Source organism: Hyla sarda, chromosome 4 (assembly GCF_029499605.1).
Source record: "Hyla sarda isolate aHylSar1 chromosome 4, aHylSar1.hap1, whole genome shotgun sequence".
Taxonomy (NCBI): domain Eukaryota; kingdom Metazoa; phylum Chordata; class Amphibia; order Anura; family Hylidae; genus Hyla; species Hyla sarda.
In genome coordinates, this window is record NC_079192.1 from 328,371,308 (window position 1) to 328,392,713 (window position 21,406).

At 42.1% G+C, this 21,406-nt stretch overlaps 1 protein-coding gene across 1 annotated transcript in view; it reads right to left on the bottom strand.

The window, feature by feature from the left end:
* Window positions 1-21,406, bottom strand: part of RAD50 (RAD50 double strand break repair protein) — a 252,502-nt gene that overhangs the window by 41,292 nt on the left and 189,804 nt on the right. Inside the window, exons 19-22 of the mRNA XM_056575038.1 lie at window positions 11,044-11,136; window positions 10,850-10,963; window positions 6,588-6,715; window positions 2,725-2,949 (exon numbers count right to left, since the gene is read on the bottom strand). Of these exons, the coding sequence (XP_056431013.1) occupies window positions 2,725-2,949; window positions 6,588-6,715; window positions 10,850-10,963; window positions 11,044-11,136 (560 nt within the window). The remainder of the gene's footprint in view (window positions 1-2,724; window positions 2,950-6,587; window positions 6,716-10,849; window positions 10,964-11,043; window positions 11,137-21,406) is intronic.

Consider the following 21,406-nt stretch of genomic DNA (forward strand, 5'->3'; position numbering starts at 1 on the left):
CTCCGGGTTTTTCAGTTTTTGCACTTTTGTTTTTTACTCCTTACCTTTAAAAATCATAACCCTTTAAATTTTCCACCTAAAAATCCATATTATGGCTTATTTTTTGCGTCACCAATTCTACTTTGCAGTGACATTAGTCGTTTTACCCAAAAATTCACGGCGAAACGGAAAAAAAAATCATTGTGCGACAAAATCGAAGAAAAAAAACACCATTTTTGGAGGCTTCCGTTTCTACGCAGTGCATATTTCGGTAAAAATTGCACCTTATTATTCTGTAGGTCCATACGGTTAAAATGATACCCTACTTATATAGGTTTGATTTTGTCGTACTTCTGGAAAAAATCATAACTACATGCAGGAAAATTTATACGTTTAAAAATCTTCTGACCCCTATAACTTTTAATTTTTCCACGTACATGGCGGTATGAGGACTCATTTTTTGCACCGTGATCTGAAGTTTTTATCGGTATGATTTTTGTTTTATTCAGACTTTTTGATCACTTTTTATTCTTTTTTTAATGGTATAAAAAGTGACAAAAAATACGATTTTTTGGACTTTGGAATTTTTTTGCGCATACGCCATTGACCGTACGGTTTAATTAATGATATATTTTTATAGTTCGGACATTTACGCACGCGGCAATACGACATATGTTTATTCTCTTATTTATTTACACTGTTTTATTTTTTTTATGGGAAAAGGGGGGTGATTCAAACTTTTATTAGGGAAGAGGTTAAATGACCTTTATTAACACTTTTTTTAAACTTTTTTTTGCAGGGTTATAGGACCTATAACCCTGCAAAAAAAAGTTTAAAAAAAGTGTCGATCGGCACCGATGAGACAGGTAAGGGCCCTCCCGGTGTTCTGTAAGCTCTTCGGGATGCCGCGATTTCACCAAGGCGGTCCCGAACAGCCCGACTGAGCAGCCGGGATATTTTCACTTCAGACGCGGCGGTCAGCTTTGATCGCCGCGTCTGTAGGGTTAATACAGGGCATCACCGCGATCGGTGATGTCCTGTATTAGCCGCGGGTCCCGGCCGTTGATAGCCGCCGGGACCGACCCGATATGACGCGGGGACACCGCGTGACCCCACGGCATATCGCGGGAGCCGGCGGAGGACGTAAATATATGTCCTGCGTCGTTAAGGTGAAAAAGGGCTCAGTCCTTAAGGGGTTAAAGACATTACATCAAAGTTGGATCAGCCTGTAGTGTGGTTTTCCACTTTGATTTTGAGTGTGAATCCATATCCAGACCTCCATGGGTTGATAAATTTAATTTCCATTGATAATTTTTGTGTGATTTTGTTGTCAGCACATTCAACTAAACTGTAAAGATGAAAGTATTTCATATGATTAGTTCATTCATTCAGATCTAGGATGTGTTATCTTAGCGTTCCCTTTATTTTTTTGAACAGAGTATATGATAGCACACCAAAAGGGAGTTTTGAAATGCCTAAGGTGACTTGACTGATAATATTTCATAGTACTGTATTTTAGTTGTGCATGAGATGTAGTTAATGCAACGTTTTGGATAAGTATACTTTGTTAAAGGCAGAACAGCAGATAAAAATGCACTCAAGTAATAGAAAAAGATATTTCCCAGTAGTATGCTGCAGAAGGGATACATTAGTTAGGGTAGGACATATCAGTGATGTGTCAGACACAGCTAGCTTTTGTTGGTATAATTTTGGGCTATGACTTTTTGAAAATCTTTTTACTCCTTTTTTGGAGGTGATGAAACAAAATTCAGCAATTTTCAGGTTTTTTTCTTATGGCATTTACCAAGTAAGTTATTGTTTTCTTCTAAGACGTTTTTTCTTTATGTCCCCCTATTATACTTGACCACTGGGGAGCACGATTGCTAGTGGTCTGTTTTGCAGTCTTACGCTGTGATCATAATCATATTACATTTTCAGTAAGCTGACTGTGGTGGGAAACTAAATACACTGCTAAGCATTACTGTGTACAACACTATAATGATTTTCAGAAGTCTATATGCTTATGTAAATAGGCTGCTGTGATAAAGATGTGATTAAACAATGTGATTTTTCTATAAGTGAAACAACTTAGAGTGATTGTAAGGCTCAAAATGATGGTTGCTAACCTGTCCAAGTTTTGGCAAATTTACAGTTTGTTACCATCTAGCCCTAATGCCGTTTTTTCCTGGCTGTATCTTAATATTCTCTATGTTTAGCAGATTTTCTGTGTGCTAGGTATCTCTGCTAGGACCACCTTTGACATTGCCCATCTGAAAGTAACAAAGGACTGTCCTGTTCAGCGTCCTAATCCTATGTTGACACCCCTCCAAACACTGCGCAAGTTTGTGGAAAATTCTGGCCTTATGAAGATGCAAGCTGTTGTATTGGTCATACGGTAGTTGGCCTGGGGTACTAATAAATAGTACATAATTGTATAGAACAGCGGAAAAGAAAGAATTATAGGAGGAATTAATTCCTTTCAAGCAAAGGTAATTATAAAAAATTTGAAATATAAAGTAACAGAAAAACAGCAGCAGTATTTATATTTATGTGTAGGATGATAACTACAGTCAAAATAATCTGCTCAGTCACCTATATTTTATTACACACTGGAAAAAGTCCTTTTAAATTTACAGATGGTAAAAAAACCAGGATGAAAAGTAAAACCTTTCTCACTACAATGTTGTGCTTTCTGCACAATTACAGTATAACAATGCCAAGGTAATCTAAGGTTTTACTACTTACTGGTCCAAAGTCTTGTAATAAATATCCAGGTCTTTGTTAGCCAGCTCTGTAGTCCTCATAACAATCATCATCTCTCTGTGCTTTTCTTCAGCATCTTTGTACTGCGGTTCACGAAGTTCCTTCTTAAAACGCATTATTTCATCCTCATACCCCTTTTGTCGACCAAGCGCCAAGCTATGGCTTGTTTTTAATGTTTCAATTTTGTTTTCCAATTCTTGATGTTCACTCAAAAAAAAATAATTAAAAATAAAATTAAAATAAAAGTAAATAAAGAATATAGTTTTCTACCACCTAAACTACAAGTGTTAAAAATGAACATAAACTTTCTCCAAATTAGCCTAATATTTCCATAGAATACACTTTTTATAAACACATTTATTTGTGTATGCAAGGTTATTTACTTGAAATGTAAGTGTTAAATATAGACTTTCTAATTATCACAGATGGTATATACTAATATTTAAAATATATATATAAATTGTTGTTAAAGCTTATTTATTAGCTATTGAAGCTGGTCATAAAAATTGGCAATTATGTTTGGGCTGGCCAATGATCTAAGGGTGCGCTCACATGGGATTTTTTTTTACAATCCGTTTGTACCCATGTCCACTCATTAAAGTTTTTTTGTAGTGTTTTTTCTTCCGTCAAAAAAAGAAAAAATGGATACAGTAAATTTAACATTGAAGTCTAGGGAAAATGGATGAGCCTTTAACCTGTCGGGGACCACGGGCATATGGGTACGCTGTTGCGCCCTGGGAATTAAGGACCAAGGGCGTACCTGTACGCCCGTGGGAATTTCGATCCCCGCTGCTAGCCGGACGGAGATCGGACCGGGATATCTGCTGAAATCATTCAGCAGGCATCCCGTGCAGATGGCTGGGGGGGGACGACCCCCCCCCCCCCCCATATCGGCGATCGCTGCAAATCGCTGATCTGAATTTGCGGCGATTCCAGGCTGATCGGGTCTCTGATGACTCGATAGCCCGGAAAAAAGGGGTGATCGGAGCTGTCAGAGACAGCTCCAATCATCCTGAAGGATAGGAGTGAGGTGGCCACCTCCTCCTATCCCCTGCGATTGGCCAATCAGGACTGACTGGTGAATCGCAGGGCGGGGGTGAAAGTTACTGGATGTCGGGGCAGAGCGGGGGAAAGATGGCGGCGATGGTGCGGGGGCCGGTGGCAGTTACCTCCGATCACGGCGCGGGGACCAGGGACCAGGACCGACAGGAGGCTGCAGGCAAGTGGAGGCAGCGGTGATGTCAGATGCAGCATTGAAGATCGCCGTAAAGTGATCTTCACTGCTGTATCTAGGAGTTTCAAAACTACATCTCCCAGCATGCCCAGACAGCCAAAGGCGGTCTGGGCATGCTGGGAGTTGTAGTTTTGCAACATCTGGAGGGCCAGTTTGGAGATCACTGTCCTTCCAGATGTTGCAAAACTACAACTCTCAGCATGCCCAGACAGTCGAGGCATGCTGGGAGTTGTCGCTCTGTAACATCTGGCCCTTCAGATGTTGCAGAACTACAACTCACAGCATGCCTGGACAGTCTCAGCATGCTGGGAGTTGTAGTTTTGCAACATCTGGAAGGGCAGTGTTTGAAGACCACTATACAGTGGTGTCCAAACTGTAGCCCTCCAGATGTCAATTCAAAGCATGCCAAGACTGTCCAGGCATGCTGGGAGTTGTAGTTCAGCAACATCTGGCCCTTCAGATGTTGCCGAACTACAACTCACAGCAAGCCTGGGCAGTCTGGGCATGCTCGGAGTTGAAGTTTTGCAACATCTTGAGGGCTACAGTTTGGAGACCACTACACAGTGGTCTCCAAACTGTTCTCCTTCAGTTGTTGCATAACTACAACTCCCAACATGCCCTTCGGCTGTCTGGGCATGCTGGGAGTCTGGGCATGCTGTTTCCCAACCCATGTGCCTCCTGCTGTTGCAAAACTATAACTCCCAGCATGCACTGACAGACCAGTTTTGCTACAGCTGGAGGCACATGGGTCAGGAAACACTGAGTTAGGAAACAGACAGTGGTTTGTTACCTAACAGACAGTAGTCTGTTACCTAACTCAGTTTTTCCCAATCCCAACCAGTGTGCCCCTAGCTGTTGCATAACTATAACTCCCAGTGTGCACGGGCTGTGAGTTGTAGTTTTGCGCCCCCCCAATGTAATGTAATTTTTCATTTGCACAGCCCACTGTTACAAAGATCGGTCAAACACCAGTGGGGTGTAAATGCTCACTGCACTCCTTGTTACGTTCCTTAAGGGGTGTAGTTTCTCAAGTAGTATACCATGTTGGGTGTTTTTTGCTGTTCTGGCACCATGGGGGCTTCCTAAATGAGACATGCCCTCTAAAAACCATTTCAGCAAAATTCGCTTTCCAAAAGCCCAATGTTGCTCCTTCCCTTCTGAACCCTCTAGTGCACCGACAGAGCACTTTACATCCACAAAGTTCACAGACACTTGTCCAGCTCACCAAAACCCACGGTTTTGGATCGGATCGGTGTCCAGCCAACACCCAATAGTAGAAAAGAAGCAGCAGATCCAGCACTCTTCTAAGCCGCTTTATTGTAACACAGCACTCGGATAAAATCAGCCAATACCTCAAACGCGTTTCGAGCGCATGCGCTCTTTTTCGGTGATGTCACAGGTAAGTCCAGGTGAGGTTAAATACCTTTCCATCTTAGGGAGGGGGAAAGAACTTACTCCTAACCCCACCTCTCACTGGAAACCTGTGACACAGTTCACATTAGTAAAAACAAACATTGATTTAAGATATATAAAATCTATAAAGAACATGCATGCAATGAATCTTTGATCCCACAATTGTATGAACAATATGGCAATATTCATTGCATGCATGTTCTTTATAGATTTTATATATCTTAAATCAATGTTTGTTTTTACTAATGTGAACTGTGTCACAGGTTTCCAATATAAAAAGTGGTATAAAAAGTGATAAAAAATAAGCTATTTTGGACTTTGGAATTTTTTTGCGCGTACGCCATTGAACGAGCAGTTTAAAAAGCTGTATATTTTTATAATTCGGACATTTCCGCACTCGGCGATACCACATATGTTTATTTTTATTATTATTTACATAATGTTTTTTTTTATTTTTGGAAATGCCGGGTGATTCAAACTTTTATTAGGGGAAGGGATAATTGAAAGGGTTAATGATTTTTTTAACACTTTTCTTATGCCATATTATAGCTCCTATAGGGGGCTATAACATTGCATTTACTGATCTTTTACACTGATTGATCCATCTCCATAGGAATGGATCAATCAGTGTTTTCGGCGATTGAATGCTCAAGCCTGGATCTCAGGCTTGAAGCATTCATTCGGCGATCGGACAGCACAGGAGAAGGTAAGAAGACCTCCTCCTGTGCTACAGCTGTTCGGGATGCCGCGATCCCGAACAGCTCCCTGAGCTAACCGGCACATTTTACTTTCGTTTTTAGCCGCGCGGCTCAGCTTTGAGCGCGCGGCTAAAGGGTTAATAGCGCGCGGCACAGCGATCAGTGCCGCACGCTATTAGAGGCGGGTCCCGGCTTCACTATGACGCCGGGCCCGCCGCGATATTATGCGGGGTCACCGTGTGACCCCGCGTTATACCGCAGGACCGGGACTCATGACGTACGCATACGTCATGGGTCCTTAAGAGGTTAAAGTCCGTTTTTATTTTTAATGGTAAAAGAACGGTAGGGTCTAGACGACCATGTGAACGCAACCTTATCTATGGAAAAAAAAAAATATATATATATTTTCCATATATAATATAATGTTAGCCCTAAATACTATGTAGTAATTATAACCATCAACTAAAATAAAAAAACAAACAAAAACACAACATATTTACTTTCTAAGTTGCGTAGCATTCATCTGTCCCATCTCTTTTAATAGTCTGTTTCTTTCCTCTTCAACCTTATTAAGTTCTTCTATTCTTTTTCTGAGAGTTAGGTTGTCTTGTAGACATCGTTCTTGTATCTAAGTACGTGGAAAAGTATATGGAAATTTTTAATAAATTTACATTCATTGCTCCATCATTTACAACTGTTTAAGTGTCTCATGAGAACATGTTTTTAAAGCGTTATCCAGGAATAGAAAAACAGAGCAAATTTCTTTTAAAAAACATTCCCCGTCTGTCTCCAGGTTCGGTGCGGTTCTGCAGCTCAGTTCCATTAAAGTGAACGTAGTCAAGTTGTAATACCCCACCCAACCTGGAGACAGACTGGGAGCGGCTTTTGAAAGAAATTAGATCTGTTTTTCTATTCCTGGATAACCCCTTTAACAAATATTTTCCGTATTTAATATAATCTACTAAAACCAAAGATTCTTTTTACCTTATTATTGAAGATGTTAGAGTTGTTTTTTTTTTTTTTTTACAGGACAAGTTGTAGCACAAATTTGGGGGTACGTATATTTTTGTGCTTAAAACAAAGAAGATACATGGGCGGTTAGAAAGTATCTTTATAGCGTCCAAGCAGAACATTTAAATAAATAATTGTACACTGGAAATACATTTAATTTCACATAATACATCAGTTTAGACCTTTGTGGTAAAACTTCAAAGTCAATAGGTAGCAAAATCAGGTGTATACTTTGCTACCCATCGACCTCAATGGGTAGGAAAATATGCAGCAGCAAAATATGGCATGTATGACTCTACCCTTAAAGTGCTTATCTTTAAAGGAGAACTGCGGTGCAACACTTTTAAACTTCCCCTGTGCCCGGGCTGCAAGAACTAAAATAGACAAGCTTTAACTCACCCTCCTACATTCCCCCGATATCAGAATACTGTTCCTCCGGAGCTGCTTGGCTTCCTGCTTCTTAGGCTTGGAATGTCACACTGCAGTCAGCGTATCGCCGCCCACAGCGATGTCCCGCCTCGGTGGTGATAGGCTGAGCGCACTGTCATGTAAGGAGCAAGGGCCCCGCCTTCTCCCTGCTGCTCGGGCTCCTTACATGACAGTGCACTTAGCCTATAACCGGCTGAGGCGGGACATCACTGCGGCCGCCGATACGCTGACTGCAGTGTGACGTTCTGAGCCTAAGAAGTAGGAAGCCAAGCAGCACCAGAGGAACAAGACGCCAATATCGGCGCAAAAGGGGAACGTTGGAAGGCGAGTTAAAGTTTTTTTTTTTTTTGCAGCCTGGGCACTGGGGAAGTTAAAAGTGTTGCGCCGCAGTTCTCCCATAGGAGCAAAGTTTCTCCCTGCACCTAACATATACCGTATGCCAGATGGCATTCAACAGTCAAAAGTTTTATATATTTTGAATCTAATCCCAATTTAAGCAAAAAAATATCTGACTTGATATGGTAAAAGGTTATAATAAATATTTAAATTAGTAAAAAAAAAAAGGGAATTGGCTCATAAATGTACTGCATCCAAAAATGGTCATTGCCATGCGACCCTATAAGCACAAACGTTAGAACAATTACACGGAGTATTGGAAAAGCACCCAAAATACCAATTGCTCAAAGATAACAGATTAGGATCGGTCTTACTAGCAATTCAGTTTTTTTTTGAGAAATCTTCAATGACAGCACCATAGAAGGATGCCCATTAGTCCTAGGAGGTACAATTCACCAGTGTATTATAACAAACTATTAGGCACCTAAACATAGACACCATAATTGTGCCAGAAAGCTATGGAGAGAAATAAGCTGGAACACAGCTTGGAGGACTTTCCTTCCAAATTACAAATCCTGGATAGACTAGATGTAACCCACATGTTTTTTAACAGGTATGTAGGGTATTCTAGGTAGCCACCCTTCACATTTGGCTCTTTCTTCCTCAATAGTATAGTAGTGCAATCTTTAAATTTAGGAGTAGCAGGTTTCTCTTGAATACTGTAAAGCTTTACATATTGTATTTTTAGATACTTAGAAAAAGTATTACAGATGTTTTTCTTCTTTTATTGCTGCAATTAAATTTAAAAGAAAAGATTTTAGTTTTTCACCATGGTTCAGAGACCCCAATTTATTAAAATGTGTCAAACAAAGCCGAACTGATATTAGAATTTTCTCTGCAATAGGTTAGAGGCCCCTTTTTAAGCCTGTTTGTAAAAACCCATGAATATTAGGACGGAATCCCACCAAATGAAGGTTATCCATATCTTTACATTAAATGCAGATGTGACTTTCTTCAGCGTCTCAATAACTTCTTCTGACAGACCTTTCCTTAAAGGAGTTCTCCAACTGAAATCTTTTATCCCCCGGTGTGCCCGGGCTGTAAAACTACACATAATAAACTTTCACTTACCTGCCTACCATCCCCCGTTGTTCCGATATCGCCGCCCGTGCTCCGGTCCCTGTCAGCTTCCTCTTCCTGCGGGTCGGTGACTTCACTCTGCACTCAGCCTACGGGACATTGCTGCGGCCGCGACGGGACATTGCTGCGGCCGCTGATGGGCTGAGCGCAGAGTGAAGTCACTGACCCGCAGGAAGTGGAAGAGACCCGGACCGGAGAACGGGACGGCGATATCGGAACAACGGGGGATCGTAGGCAGGTAAGTGAAAGTTTATTATGTATAGTTTTACAGCCCGGGCACAGCGGGGGTTAAAAGTTTTAGCTTAGAGAACTTCTTTAAAAGGATGGACTTTTCAGAAGCCATCAACTGAAGACCTTAATTAATACAATGGAGGATAGGACCCTGGTGAAGGTCCTTAGATATGGGGCAGATGGACTGGTCTGTCGATAGAACATTTTTCCAGAACGCCGAACCAACTTCTCATTGGCTAGAGTAGTATAATGAGCATAATCTTTGTCTCCTCAAACAGCACTTTTGTGTCCATGCCCTTATAATTATCCCTTGGATTCAAGAAAAAAACTGTCTACTTTTCTTTGTGGGTTGCAAATAAGTCTATTTTTGGACCTCCCTCCTAATCACTGTGTGATAGAAACACCCTGGGAGAGATTTATCAAGACCTGTCCAGGAGAAAAGTTGCTGAGTTGCCCATAGCAACCAAACAGATCGCTTCTTTCATTTTCCAGAGACTGTTTCAAAAATGAAAGAAGCAATCTGATTGGTTGCTGTGGGCAACTCAACAACTTTCCCTCAGTACCTCTTCAGAAAGGGAAACCGAAACGATCGTAGGGGTCGGGGCCCAGGCTGGTATTCCACATGGGTAAGATAATTTAGCATAAACTGCTGATTTACCTATTGTGGCCATTGCATTTACCTGATATACATCTGCATACATGTACATTGACTTATTTTTGTTGTTATCATTAATGAGAGTATTACATTGCAGTGAGCACTGATCTTATGCAATAATCACTGTTATGTGGATTACCTTATTACTATTTTTACATTACTTATAGTACAGTATTAATATTTTCAGGTATTCAATTTGAGCACATTGAGCTACGTTATGCACTTTATTTGTATATATTGGCAGCAAAGGAGTTTACATGATGTAGCAGTCTTTATGTTAGCCAACTTTTACAGCACTCATCCATATTGCATCTAATTATAAAAAATGTTTAACATGTCTACAATAAAGATTTATTGAAATTTTATGAGGTGCTGTTTGAACTCTATCTTTTGCTATGTATATTATCAGATTTGTCAGAGTTCCCGTGTGATATACAGGATTTATGCATCCCTTCAGGTGTGTCATTATGACACATGGGAGACCTTGATGCATACTACTTGAACTTGCATATTTAACTTTTCCTCTGGACAGGTTTTGATAACCACCCCCCCCCCCCTGTTTTTAAGCCATTATTCTTGGGATCCAGATTGTATGCCCAGAAATAATCTATAGCTATAGGTCTTATAAATTGAACTCCTAATATTTACCCTATGTGAACTTTTCTATTAGTTTAACAAAAAAAAAAAAAAAAAACATGTTGGAGTCCATATGGTAGCAATTTACACATTATTACTTTTTTACACTTGTAAATTTAAACCCCCTTTTTCCCTCTAAGACTCTGCTATTTTAGGTGGTGTTCCAACTGTATTTCAGTTAGTATGTCTTTAGGATTTAATTCCAGGTTAAAAACATATTACAAAAAATAGCACTTATCTAAAACTGGGCTAAGTGTAGCATATTGTGCCAATACACACATCTACATATTTTGTCAAGTCATATAGATGATGCCAAGTACTTACTTTTTGTGTGTCTATATCCTGTCTAACAGTGATCATCTCTTTATTAATTTTTTCCTTCTGCTTCTCACAATCATTCAGCCGAGTAATTAACTCCTGAAGTTCAGCATCCTTTTGCTGTAAAAAGACATTATATTATTAGCTTACAGAATATATAAAGTACATTTTGGCTAATATTTGATTCAAGTAAAAATTACCTCTTTGTATTCCTCTCGTCCATCATTTATATATTTATCAATATCTTTCATAAATAAGGTAATTTTTTTCACTTTTTCCTTAATGTCGTTGATCTAGAAAAAGAGGAAAACATTGAAATAGTGCAGAATATATTAAATAAGATTAAAAGGGGTTATCCAGAAACAGAAAAACAGAGCTAATTTCTTTCAAAAACACTCCCTGTCTGCCTCTAGGTTGGGTGTGGTTCTGCAGCTAAGTTCCATTGAAGTGAATGGAGCCAAATTGTAATACCACACACAACCAGGGGACAGATGTGGAGCTGTTTTTGAAAGAAATTAGCTCCGTTTTTCTATTCCTGGACAACCCCTTCCCGACCCGTGACATACATGTACGTCATGGGTCAGCTCCTATTCTATAACACGGGGCCACGGGCCCGACACCTAGCAACAGCCGGGACCCGTGGTTAATAGCGCGCGGCACTGATCACGGTGCAGCGTGCTATTAACCCTTTAGACGCGGCATTCAAAGTTGAACGCCGCGTCTAAAGTGAAAGTAAACTAATGCCGGTTAGCTCAGGGAGCTGTTCGGGATAGCCGCGGAGGGCCCCTACCTGCCTCCATGCTGTCTGATCGCCGAATGACTGCTCAGTGCCCGAGATCCAGGCATGAGCAGTCAAGCGGCAGAATCATTGATCACTGGTTTCCTATGAGAAACCAGTGATCAATGTAAAAGATCAGTGTGTGCAGTGTTATAGCCCCCTATGGGAGCTATAACACTGCAAAAAAAAAGTGTAAAAAAAAAGTGAATAAAGATCATTTAACCCCTTCCCTAATAAAAGTTTGAATCACCCCCCTTTTCCCATAAAAAAAAAAAACTGTGTAAATAAAAACAAACATATATGGTATTGCCGCGTGCAGAAATGTCTGAATTATAAAAATATATAATTAAACCGCACGGTCAATGGCGTACGCACAAAAAAAATCCAAAGTCTAAAATAGCGTATTTTTGGTCACTTTTTATATAATGAAAAAAGAATAAAAAGCGATCAAAAAGTCCGATCATTACAAAAATGGTACTGCAAAAAAACTTCAGATCACGGCGCAAAAAATGAGCCCTCATACCGCAGAAAAATGCAGAAAAATAAAAAAGTTATAAGGGTCAGAAGATGACAATTTTAAACGTATAAATTTTACTGCATGTAGTTATGATTTTTTTCCAGAAGTACGACAAAATCAAACTTATATAAGTAGGGTATCATTTTAATCGTATGGACCTACAGAATAAAGATAATTTACTGTGTAGAAACAGAAGCCCCCAAAAGTTACAAAATGGCGTTTTTTCTTCAATTTTGTCGCACAATGAAATTTTTTTCTGTTTCGCTCTAGATTTTTGAGTAAAATGACTGATGACAAAGTAGAATTGGTGGTGCAAAAAAAATAAGCAATCACATGGATTTTTAGGTGCTAAATTGAAAGAGTTAATTTCTGTCAACTAAATTAAAAGACATTAACAGAAATGATGACAATCACCCTAAAACTTGTTCCCAACAAATTAAACACTTAGCAATCATTTCAGGGAGCAGAAGCAACCCGTCAATGGAGTTGTAGCGCAGCAACTGTAAGTGAGCGTAGTGGCAGCAGAGTGGTCTACTATTTGGCCCTGGTGGGTAAACATACCCGGGCCTGAACTCTGGGCCGGGCTTGGCCTGGGACAGTATGATGGGCCAGGGCTGGTGCCTGGCTGTGGTAGGAGTGGTCAGTCAGATTACGGTCCTGCAACAGTCAGTCTGTGTCATGGGGTTTGGGGGCTGTTCTCTATTTGGCAGACAGTGTGTGGGGGCTGCTGCCTTTGTCTTGGGCTGGAGTAAACTACAAAAGAGTACAGTACAGAGCTATGGTTATGTGGAGGGGTTATATATCCCAGTGCTGTATCTCCGACTCTCCCATAGAGATGTGTCTTCTAGAGATGAACGAACTTACAGTAAATTCGATTCGTCACGAACTTCTCGGCTCGGCAGTTGATGACTTTTCCTGCATAAATTAGTTCAGCTTTCAGGTGCTCCCGTGGGCTGGAAAAGGTGGATACAGTCCTAGGAGACTCTTTCACCGGAAAGCTGAACTAATTTATGCAGGAAAAGTCAGCAACCGCCGAGCTGAGAAGTTTGTGACGAATCGAATTTACTGTACGTTCGCTCATCTCTAGTGTCTTCCATAGATATGCATAAAAGGGGAATGCCAGCCAATGTTCTATGCAGGGAGAGTCGGAATGCTGGGCAGGAGATCGCGGGGGTCACAGCAATCAGACCACCTGCGATCAGACATTTATGCCCTATACCCTAAGGTGGCACATCATACATTACCTAATGTCTGTTTGAAACTTAATGATCTTACACCTCACTCTGCTGAGACACCCGGAGCGAAGCCACACTACTAGGCAAGCACAAATTGGCCACCCACATATACTTAGGTGGCACCATCATTTATATCTGGCATTTAAACTCTGTTGACTACAGAAATGTAAAAGTCTACTTCTGACAAAAAGAGAAGAGGAGATTTATGGATGCATTTTACATTGAACAAGACCCTATGCAAATCATGTGAAGGATCAATCAACTTCCCTTTCCTGTTTCGGGAGATTAGAGTCTTACTGGAGCTTTGGCGATCGCACTCCTTTTTTGGTCATATTTCGGCAGTAAAAATGACTGTTCTCCCCAAGTTACTCTATTGCTTCCAGACTCTCCTGATAAAGGTGCCTCTTGCAGCCTTACGGTCCTTCAGCAATATTTTGGTTTATCTGGGATGCGAGGAGACCTTGCCTGCCTAGGTCTGTCATTTTGGCTGGTAAATCCATGGGTGGGCTGGTTGTACCGGACCTCACTAAATATTATCTGCACTTGTGCCACCTTGCCTTTAGTTCCTCCTACCATGCTATATTATGGTAAGTGGATGGAAAAACTCTGGTTGGCCCCTGTTCACACAAATTCCATCCTCTGGTCTCCCTCACCCTTATCAGTACCCCTGGGCCTGCTCCTGGGACCGATGGCCCTGTCTAAATATGTATAGGGATATTGTGCCACAAAATTAAACTTTCCTCTGCATCCTCTCCACAGTTGTCCTTACTTTTTTATGTCAAGCTACCCGCAAGTATGGCATCGGAGATGGTGAGGGCCTGGGGCTCTAGGGGTCTCTTTTGTTATGTGGACATCGTTGACATCTGCACTCGCTCTTTGCTGTCTTTTGACCAACCAAGGGGCTCCATTACTTGCAATTGAGGCCCCCCCATGGTTACTAAATTAAGCTCGACGGGGGCGTGGCCTGGCCGTCGTGGTGTATGGCAGCACACTGAGCGAGCTCCGCTCCTGAGCCCTTTAAAAAGACTTCTAAAGCGACCCTGCCACCCCCGATTGTACACCCACCGAGTCCCCACAGCCGCCTGACATGCCCGTCCGATGTAGGAAGCAGCGGAGAGCCAGAATGCTGAAGAAATTCAGTTTTGTTCCACGTACTGCAGCAGCGAGGCAGGCGCCGCATCTTCATCATGCTCTCCCTCAGGGAGAGTGCTCCTCAACACAGGAGACGGACTTCCTACCTCACCCAGGCCGCGGAGAAGCTCGTCTGACCCGGCACTGCACCGCACATCACTATCCCCGCGATCCCAGGACTCACCTCCTTACGGGGGGAGAGCGACACCACTGCACAGCGGAGGCTTCATCTGGCGGGGACAGCACTTCACTTGCGGGCAGATCTAGTGGCGGAGCTCCGGGGCCTCACATCCCTGCACCAGGCACCCGCTCTGCTGACTCCTCTCCAGCAGGCCCCCCGGGGAGCTACAGCTGTCTGGACTCCCTGTGAACCCAACGATGACACTGAGGATGATCCTCTCTCCATTATACAGGTCAGGAATCAATCTCTAACTGATACATCCATGAGAGACATGCTTTCTGTACTGCGCAAGACCTTCCTGGCAGACATGTTTAAGATGGTTAACCCTATGCAAACTGCTATAGACTCATTAGGTGACCGCACAACACTCTTATTGACTCTCATAACTCAATGGAGGATGATATTCAGGCACTCAGGGCCAAGGTGGCAGACTTTGAGGATAGAAGCCGCCGCAACAACATTAAATTAAGGGGGGTCCCCGAAACGGTGGCTCCGGCGGACATTCCTAACTATGTAAGTGCCCTACTCCAAAAAGCCCTCCCTGAGTGTGCACCTGCAGAGCTAAAGGTAGAGAGGGCCCACAGGGTCCCAAAGCCCTAACATTTGGATGATACTGTACCCCGCGATATATTAGCTCGTGTCCACTTTTATACCGTAAAGGAACGATTGATGGACTTTAAAAGAAAAAATAATGGACTACCTGCACCATTTCACCACATATCAGTCCACGCGGATCTTTCAGCAGCCACGCTACAGGCACATAGTGCCCTGACTCCCGTAACAGCTGCTCTGCGCTCCACAAAAATTGCCTACAGGTGGGGATTCCCAGTACGCTTACTTATTAAAAAGGACGATTCTATGCATGTTGTGAGATCTCTGGAGGAAGGTTTGGAACTACTACGCAAATGGAACATATCCCCTGCTCCTGATCCAAAACCGCAACGCTCGCCAAGTCCGGCCCAATGATCTGGGCCACTGCTTGAGACTCGGATGGCATGAGTTCCTATTTTTTCATAACATTTGTTTTTACATTTCTCTTGGGCAGGCTACACTGTGGGCTCCGGTGTTGCGGCCATTACCTATGGCTTCAGGGTGGACTTTAACATTCCGTTACTACTTTACGTATGCTGTTACACATTATTTTTCTGTTTACGTGGCCTTAATATTTCATCTGTGATTTTTATGCTGAGTGCTCATATTTCAGACAGACACACGCTGGCTGGGAGGTGTGTTCTGTCCCACTGTGTATATATACAGCTTGTCATTTTTATCAATGTTTTTCACTATGAACCATGGTTACAAAAAACTTGACAGTTTGAATGTGAATGGGCTAAATGCTCCTCATAAAAGGTTGCACCTTTGGAGAGAGGCAAGGAAACTAGGCTGCAACATTTTATGCGTTCAGGAAACCCATCCAAGGATGCACATAGAATACATCACCCCTCATATCCTAACATTTTTCATTCTCATCATAGCTCGAAGACCAGGGGAGTCATGGTAGCAGTAAAGAACACAATTGCTTTCACGCTCCAAGAAGCTATCTCGGACACCCAGGGGAGGTATGTAATTTTACATTGTACCATTAATGCTGCACGTATCACTATAGTAGCCTCATATGCTCCTAACAAAGGCCAGCTCCGCTTTCTAAAAAAATTGATGTCCACTGCTCGCAAGTCAAAATGCGGCGACCACAATGTGGTGACTGTCCCATCCATTGACTCTTCTTCCCCTTCACGTCATACTTCATCTTCTCTTTCTACTCTACTCTGGGAGGAGGAGATATATGACATTTGGCGGGTACAACATGGCGCTGAACGCGGGAACACCTTCCTATCGGGAGTCTATAACACATATTCCCGCATAGACATGTTCCTGATCGACAGGCAACTATTAGGGAAGGCATTATCCTCCACCATCGAAACTATAATGTGGTCAGACCACGCTGCTATAACCTTTCACATTAGTGATGGCGCCTCCTCACCACCCCATTATTCCTGGAAAAGTAACCCATATATCTGGTCTAACCCCCAAACTGCCTCTTCTTTGAAGAGAGATATTTCTGAGTATTTTTCACAAAACAAAAACTCAGTTGCAGATCCTATGGTTCTGTGGAACTGTCACAAAGCTGTTGTCCGTGGCTACTGTATCAAGTATGGCGCTTTTCTCAAAAAACAAAAAGAAAAATTACTCGACTTTACTCATTCAGAACTACAAGCTGCAGAGCAACGTAATCAGCAGGCTCCGTCTGTTGAGTCTACAGGCTCCGTCTGTTGAGTCTGCAGCGACAGTTTCTGCACTAAGACGTGACTTACAGTGTCTCTTGCTGTCATCTTATGAAAAATTGTATAGAAAGCTTCAAGTTCAATATTACTCACAAAATGACAAAGCTGGCAGACTGTTAGCTCGCAGATTGAAAAAACTGCAATTACAAAGTCGTATTCCCTGCCTGATACATCCGGTCACGGGCGCCAAGCTATTCACCCCATATCACAACAAATGCCCCACAGGGGGTACCAGGGTCATAATATATTCACAATCAATTAGCCACCAGCCCTTCCTGACGAAGCTGGGGTGCCAGCGAAACGTTGGAGGCGCTGGCTAATGCTCAGAGTTTTTAATTAGCAGCCACTAACAGCTCCCTAAAAACAGATCATCATATCAAAAGATGATGATCGCTGTGCAATAATTTTGCTACTAATCGCAGTTACTGCTTATAATATTACAATGGGAGCTGGTCTGAGGCTGTGATTTTAAATAATTAGTGGTGTAGATCACACCATAAGGAAAAATCACACATTTACTATTTAGATTATATACTTTAATATTTTAATAGGACAAAAAAGTTACATTTTAGGAGGTACTTAGTTTAAGGGTTCCCTTTAGGGGGTTTCTCCTAAAATAGTTGTGAAGCTATTCACCCCGACTGACATAGCCAATGGCTTTAAGGTCTTTTATCAATCCCTATATAACATAGAACATTCCAATCCCACACCTCCTGACCTATCATTAACTATTTCCGCATATCTAGACAGCTTGGCCCTTCCCTCCCACTCAGCTTCCCAATTACAATCCTTAAATTCGGATATTTCGGTAGAAGAAATCTCACAAACCATTCACTCTCTACCAAAAGATAAAGCACCAGGCCCAGATGGGTTTATTAATTCCTATCTCCTCATTTTAGAGATTTTTGCCAAGCTGCTATGAAAACTGGAAGTTTACCTAAAGAAAATTTGGAGGCCATCATAGTCATCCTTCCCAAACCCGGCAAGCCCAATAATGTCTCTCATAAATTTTGTCCCATTTAGTTACTGAATCAGGACATAAAAATCTTTGCCAAACTGATAGCTACGCGTATATCCAAGGTTCTCCCCACATTGGTCCATGTGGCGACAAGCGTCCGACAATACCAGACGTTTATTGAGCGTCTTCTCCCATCAGGAACACTCACGCACACCAGCACTGATAATGGCCTTAGACGCCGAGAAGGCATTCGACCGCCTTCGGTGGTCGTATGCCTTTACAGTTTTGTCCCGTATGGGCTTCTCCGGCCCCATATATTCAGCTCTGCACTCACTATACACACAACCCTCAGCTAAAGTATTGGCCAATGGGTCCATGTCGGACTCTTTTAATATAACAAATGGCTCCCGCCAGGGTTGCCCCCGGTCCCCTCTTATCTATATTTTGGCAATGGAACCTCACCAATGCCATAAGAAATAGCCCTCTTATATCCGGGGTGCCTATAGGAGGCAGGACCCATACTATCACACTTTTTGTGGACGACATAATTCTCTCCTTAACGAACCCCAAGTCCCTTCCGGCAGTACTAAATGCTATTTCAACGTTTGGAACTATTTCTTATTATCACTTAAATAGCACTAAAACCCAAGCTCTACCTGTCAATTTATCCCAGTCTCTATTAAACACTCTGAAAAATACTTACCAATTCGATTGGCAGCCCTGCTCCTTGCAATATCTAGGGATCAAATTAGCATTTCCGCATAAAAAATTATACCCAGAGAACTATGTACCCCTGTTGGCTACAATCGCAGCTGATATAGACAACCTTAACAAGTCTGACATGTCTTGGGTGGGCAGAGTGGCTACCTTTAAAATGTTCCTCCTCCCAACGTTTCTTTATCTTTTCAGGACTCTCCCTATCTCTTTAGCGCCAGCTTTCTTTAATAAATCTCAATCTCTCCTTTCGGCTTTTATCTGGGCGTGTAAACGGTCAAGACTTCGAGCGAGCATATTATGTAAACATAAGGGAGCTGGAGGCCTTGGAGCGCCGGACATCAGGGGTTACTATACTGCTACACTAGTGTCGATGTTGCGGCATTGGTGGCACCAATCTACAGACCTGCCCTGGGTACATATAGAAAATACCACATTATCAGATTACTCTTCACGTGACCTGTTATATTTTCCGTTCTGGAACATGGTTCACCCACGGCTGAACAACCCTGTTGTTCAGTCATCTTATACTGCTTGGTATTACTATATCAAACATGCTCCACCCACAACAAAACCGAACATCTATGACCTACCACTAACCGTACTCCAATCATTCCTACCAGATATGGATCTGGGAGCTTGGATCCGATCGGGGATTACCACAGTTAGGCTAATGCATGATGGCCCTACTATTCATACTTTTCACGACTTACAAAACAGGTTTCACTTACCTAAAAAATACCTAAGAATCCGCCACCTGTTACATACTCTGAAACCCACCGAGCCTTTAATGGATGGCTCAGCTTTGACTCGCTTACCCTCTCCCATAAAAGGGATTAAATCTCTCTATTGTCATTTATTACAATCCTATGTTTTTTCTAAGTCACACCCACTAAAATATTGGGAAAGGGACCTCGGACACACGCACCCTACAGACGCTTGGCAACACGCGTTTAAAGTTGTCCACTCGACTTTCCAATGCACTTCACACATAGAATCAGCACTAAAGACACTATTAAGATGGTACTAAATGCCGGACCACCTTTCACAGATCTACCCGGGCACTTCATGTCTCTGTTGGAGGGGGTGTGGCGCAAAGGGCACACTACTTCATATCTTGTGGACTTGTCCCTTAATTAAGACTTACTGGTCCTCATGTGCTAAATTAGTCAGGGAAACACTTTGTTGCTCCTTCCCCTGGTCACCAAAAGCTGTCCTGCTCTTTTTAGATTTCATTGTCTTACCTCGTGAACATAGAGATATCTTTTGCTTGATATACATTTTAGCAAAATTAGCATTGGTTGCAAATTGGAAATCGAGCATGATTCCCTCTTTGGAAACGGTAATTGCCAAACTGAACACTACATTGTCATACGAAAAGATTATAGCTTTGGGATCCAACACTTATAAAAGATTTGACAGAAGATGGAAGACATGGCTAGCCTCACCACACTGCAAAAACATATGACATATCCTTATAACATAATGTCTGTGGCTTGGAGATCCCAGGTTACTCTCCTAGGGTTAACGTATTAGCGTGACACCTAAAGAATAGATATTACATCACATAGAAGTTGCTCATTCACCAATCTTCACGAATGCTCAGTTGTTTGTAACGTATCATATTGTTGTATAGGAGCACTCAGCACCATTTAATTCTGTTAGGAAAATCTTCAGATCTTACAGCATTAACGCTTTTGATGACCATCAGGCCACTAAAGGTTGTTTTGTGTTGATGTTTGGTACCTATCAGGTACAGTTTGTTTTATTTACTTAATAAGTGTTTGTTATTAACAATTCAGACATTTGGATGCTTTGATATATGGAATATGTGACCTGTTCCTTTCTAACTTGCATTTTTTTGGCAAAGATGTATCCTTTTGTCCGCACTTGTTTTGCAAATAAAAAACTCAATAAAAACGAATTAAAAAAATATTTAAGCTCGACAACAGTCTCTTGACCCACAAAGTTTGAACTGCTCTGCCGGCGAAGGACCGATGACTAAACATCTTTTTTCTGCTATTTATTCTGTATTGAACGTGGAAGCTGGTGCCCCTTCGCATAGGTACAATGGTCGCTGGAGGGGGGTTCAGAACTCGAGTCTTTCCTTATGACAATGGAAGATTATGTGGGAGCGGGCCCCTAAGGGCTCCATCTGCACCGCCTACAAAGAAACTTAGTATAAACTGCTGATGGGTTGGTACCATACTCCAGAGTTGTTACATAAGCTTAAAGAGTAACTGCCACCATCTCCATTGCTTTATATTATGCTGCTGGTTTGTTGCCCTCTTCCTTACCACCCCCCCCTTCCCCGCCCAGTATTACCTTCATAATCAAAGCTTGCTCACTGCTTCAACGTAGCTGAGGAGTCACAACTCTTAGAGACTTGCGGCCGGAACATGTAGGGAGTTTTTACAAGTCAAAATAAACATATATATTTTTTAAATGACATGGTATTAGAAAGGTCTTTCTAATACATTAATTAACAACATATACAAAGGTTTTGTGATGACAGGTACTCTTTAATCCTGCCATCTCCCCATGATGCAGGCGTTGTGGGGGTGGTGTATCATATTTTTTATTCCTGTCTATTGGTTACTGGCTTTCGATCTGAGGTAGAGAGCCTGCTTTCTGATATCTTCCCAGTCCCTGTCCCCCAGATCCTAAGCAACACCTTCTCCATTTATCCTCTGCTGACCTGGGCAGGAGGCACATGACGCTTCTCTTGCATATTCTGTTGCCTGCCAAGACTTTAATTGTTAAGTTT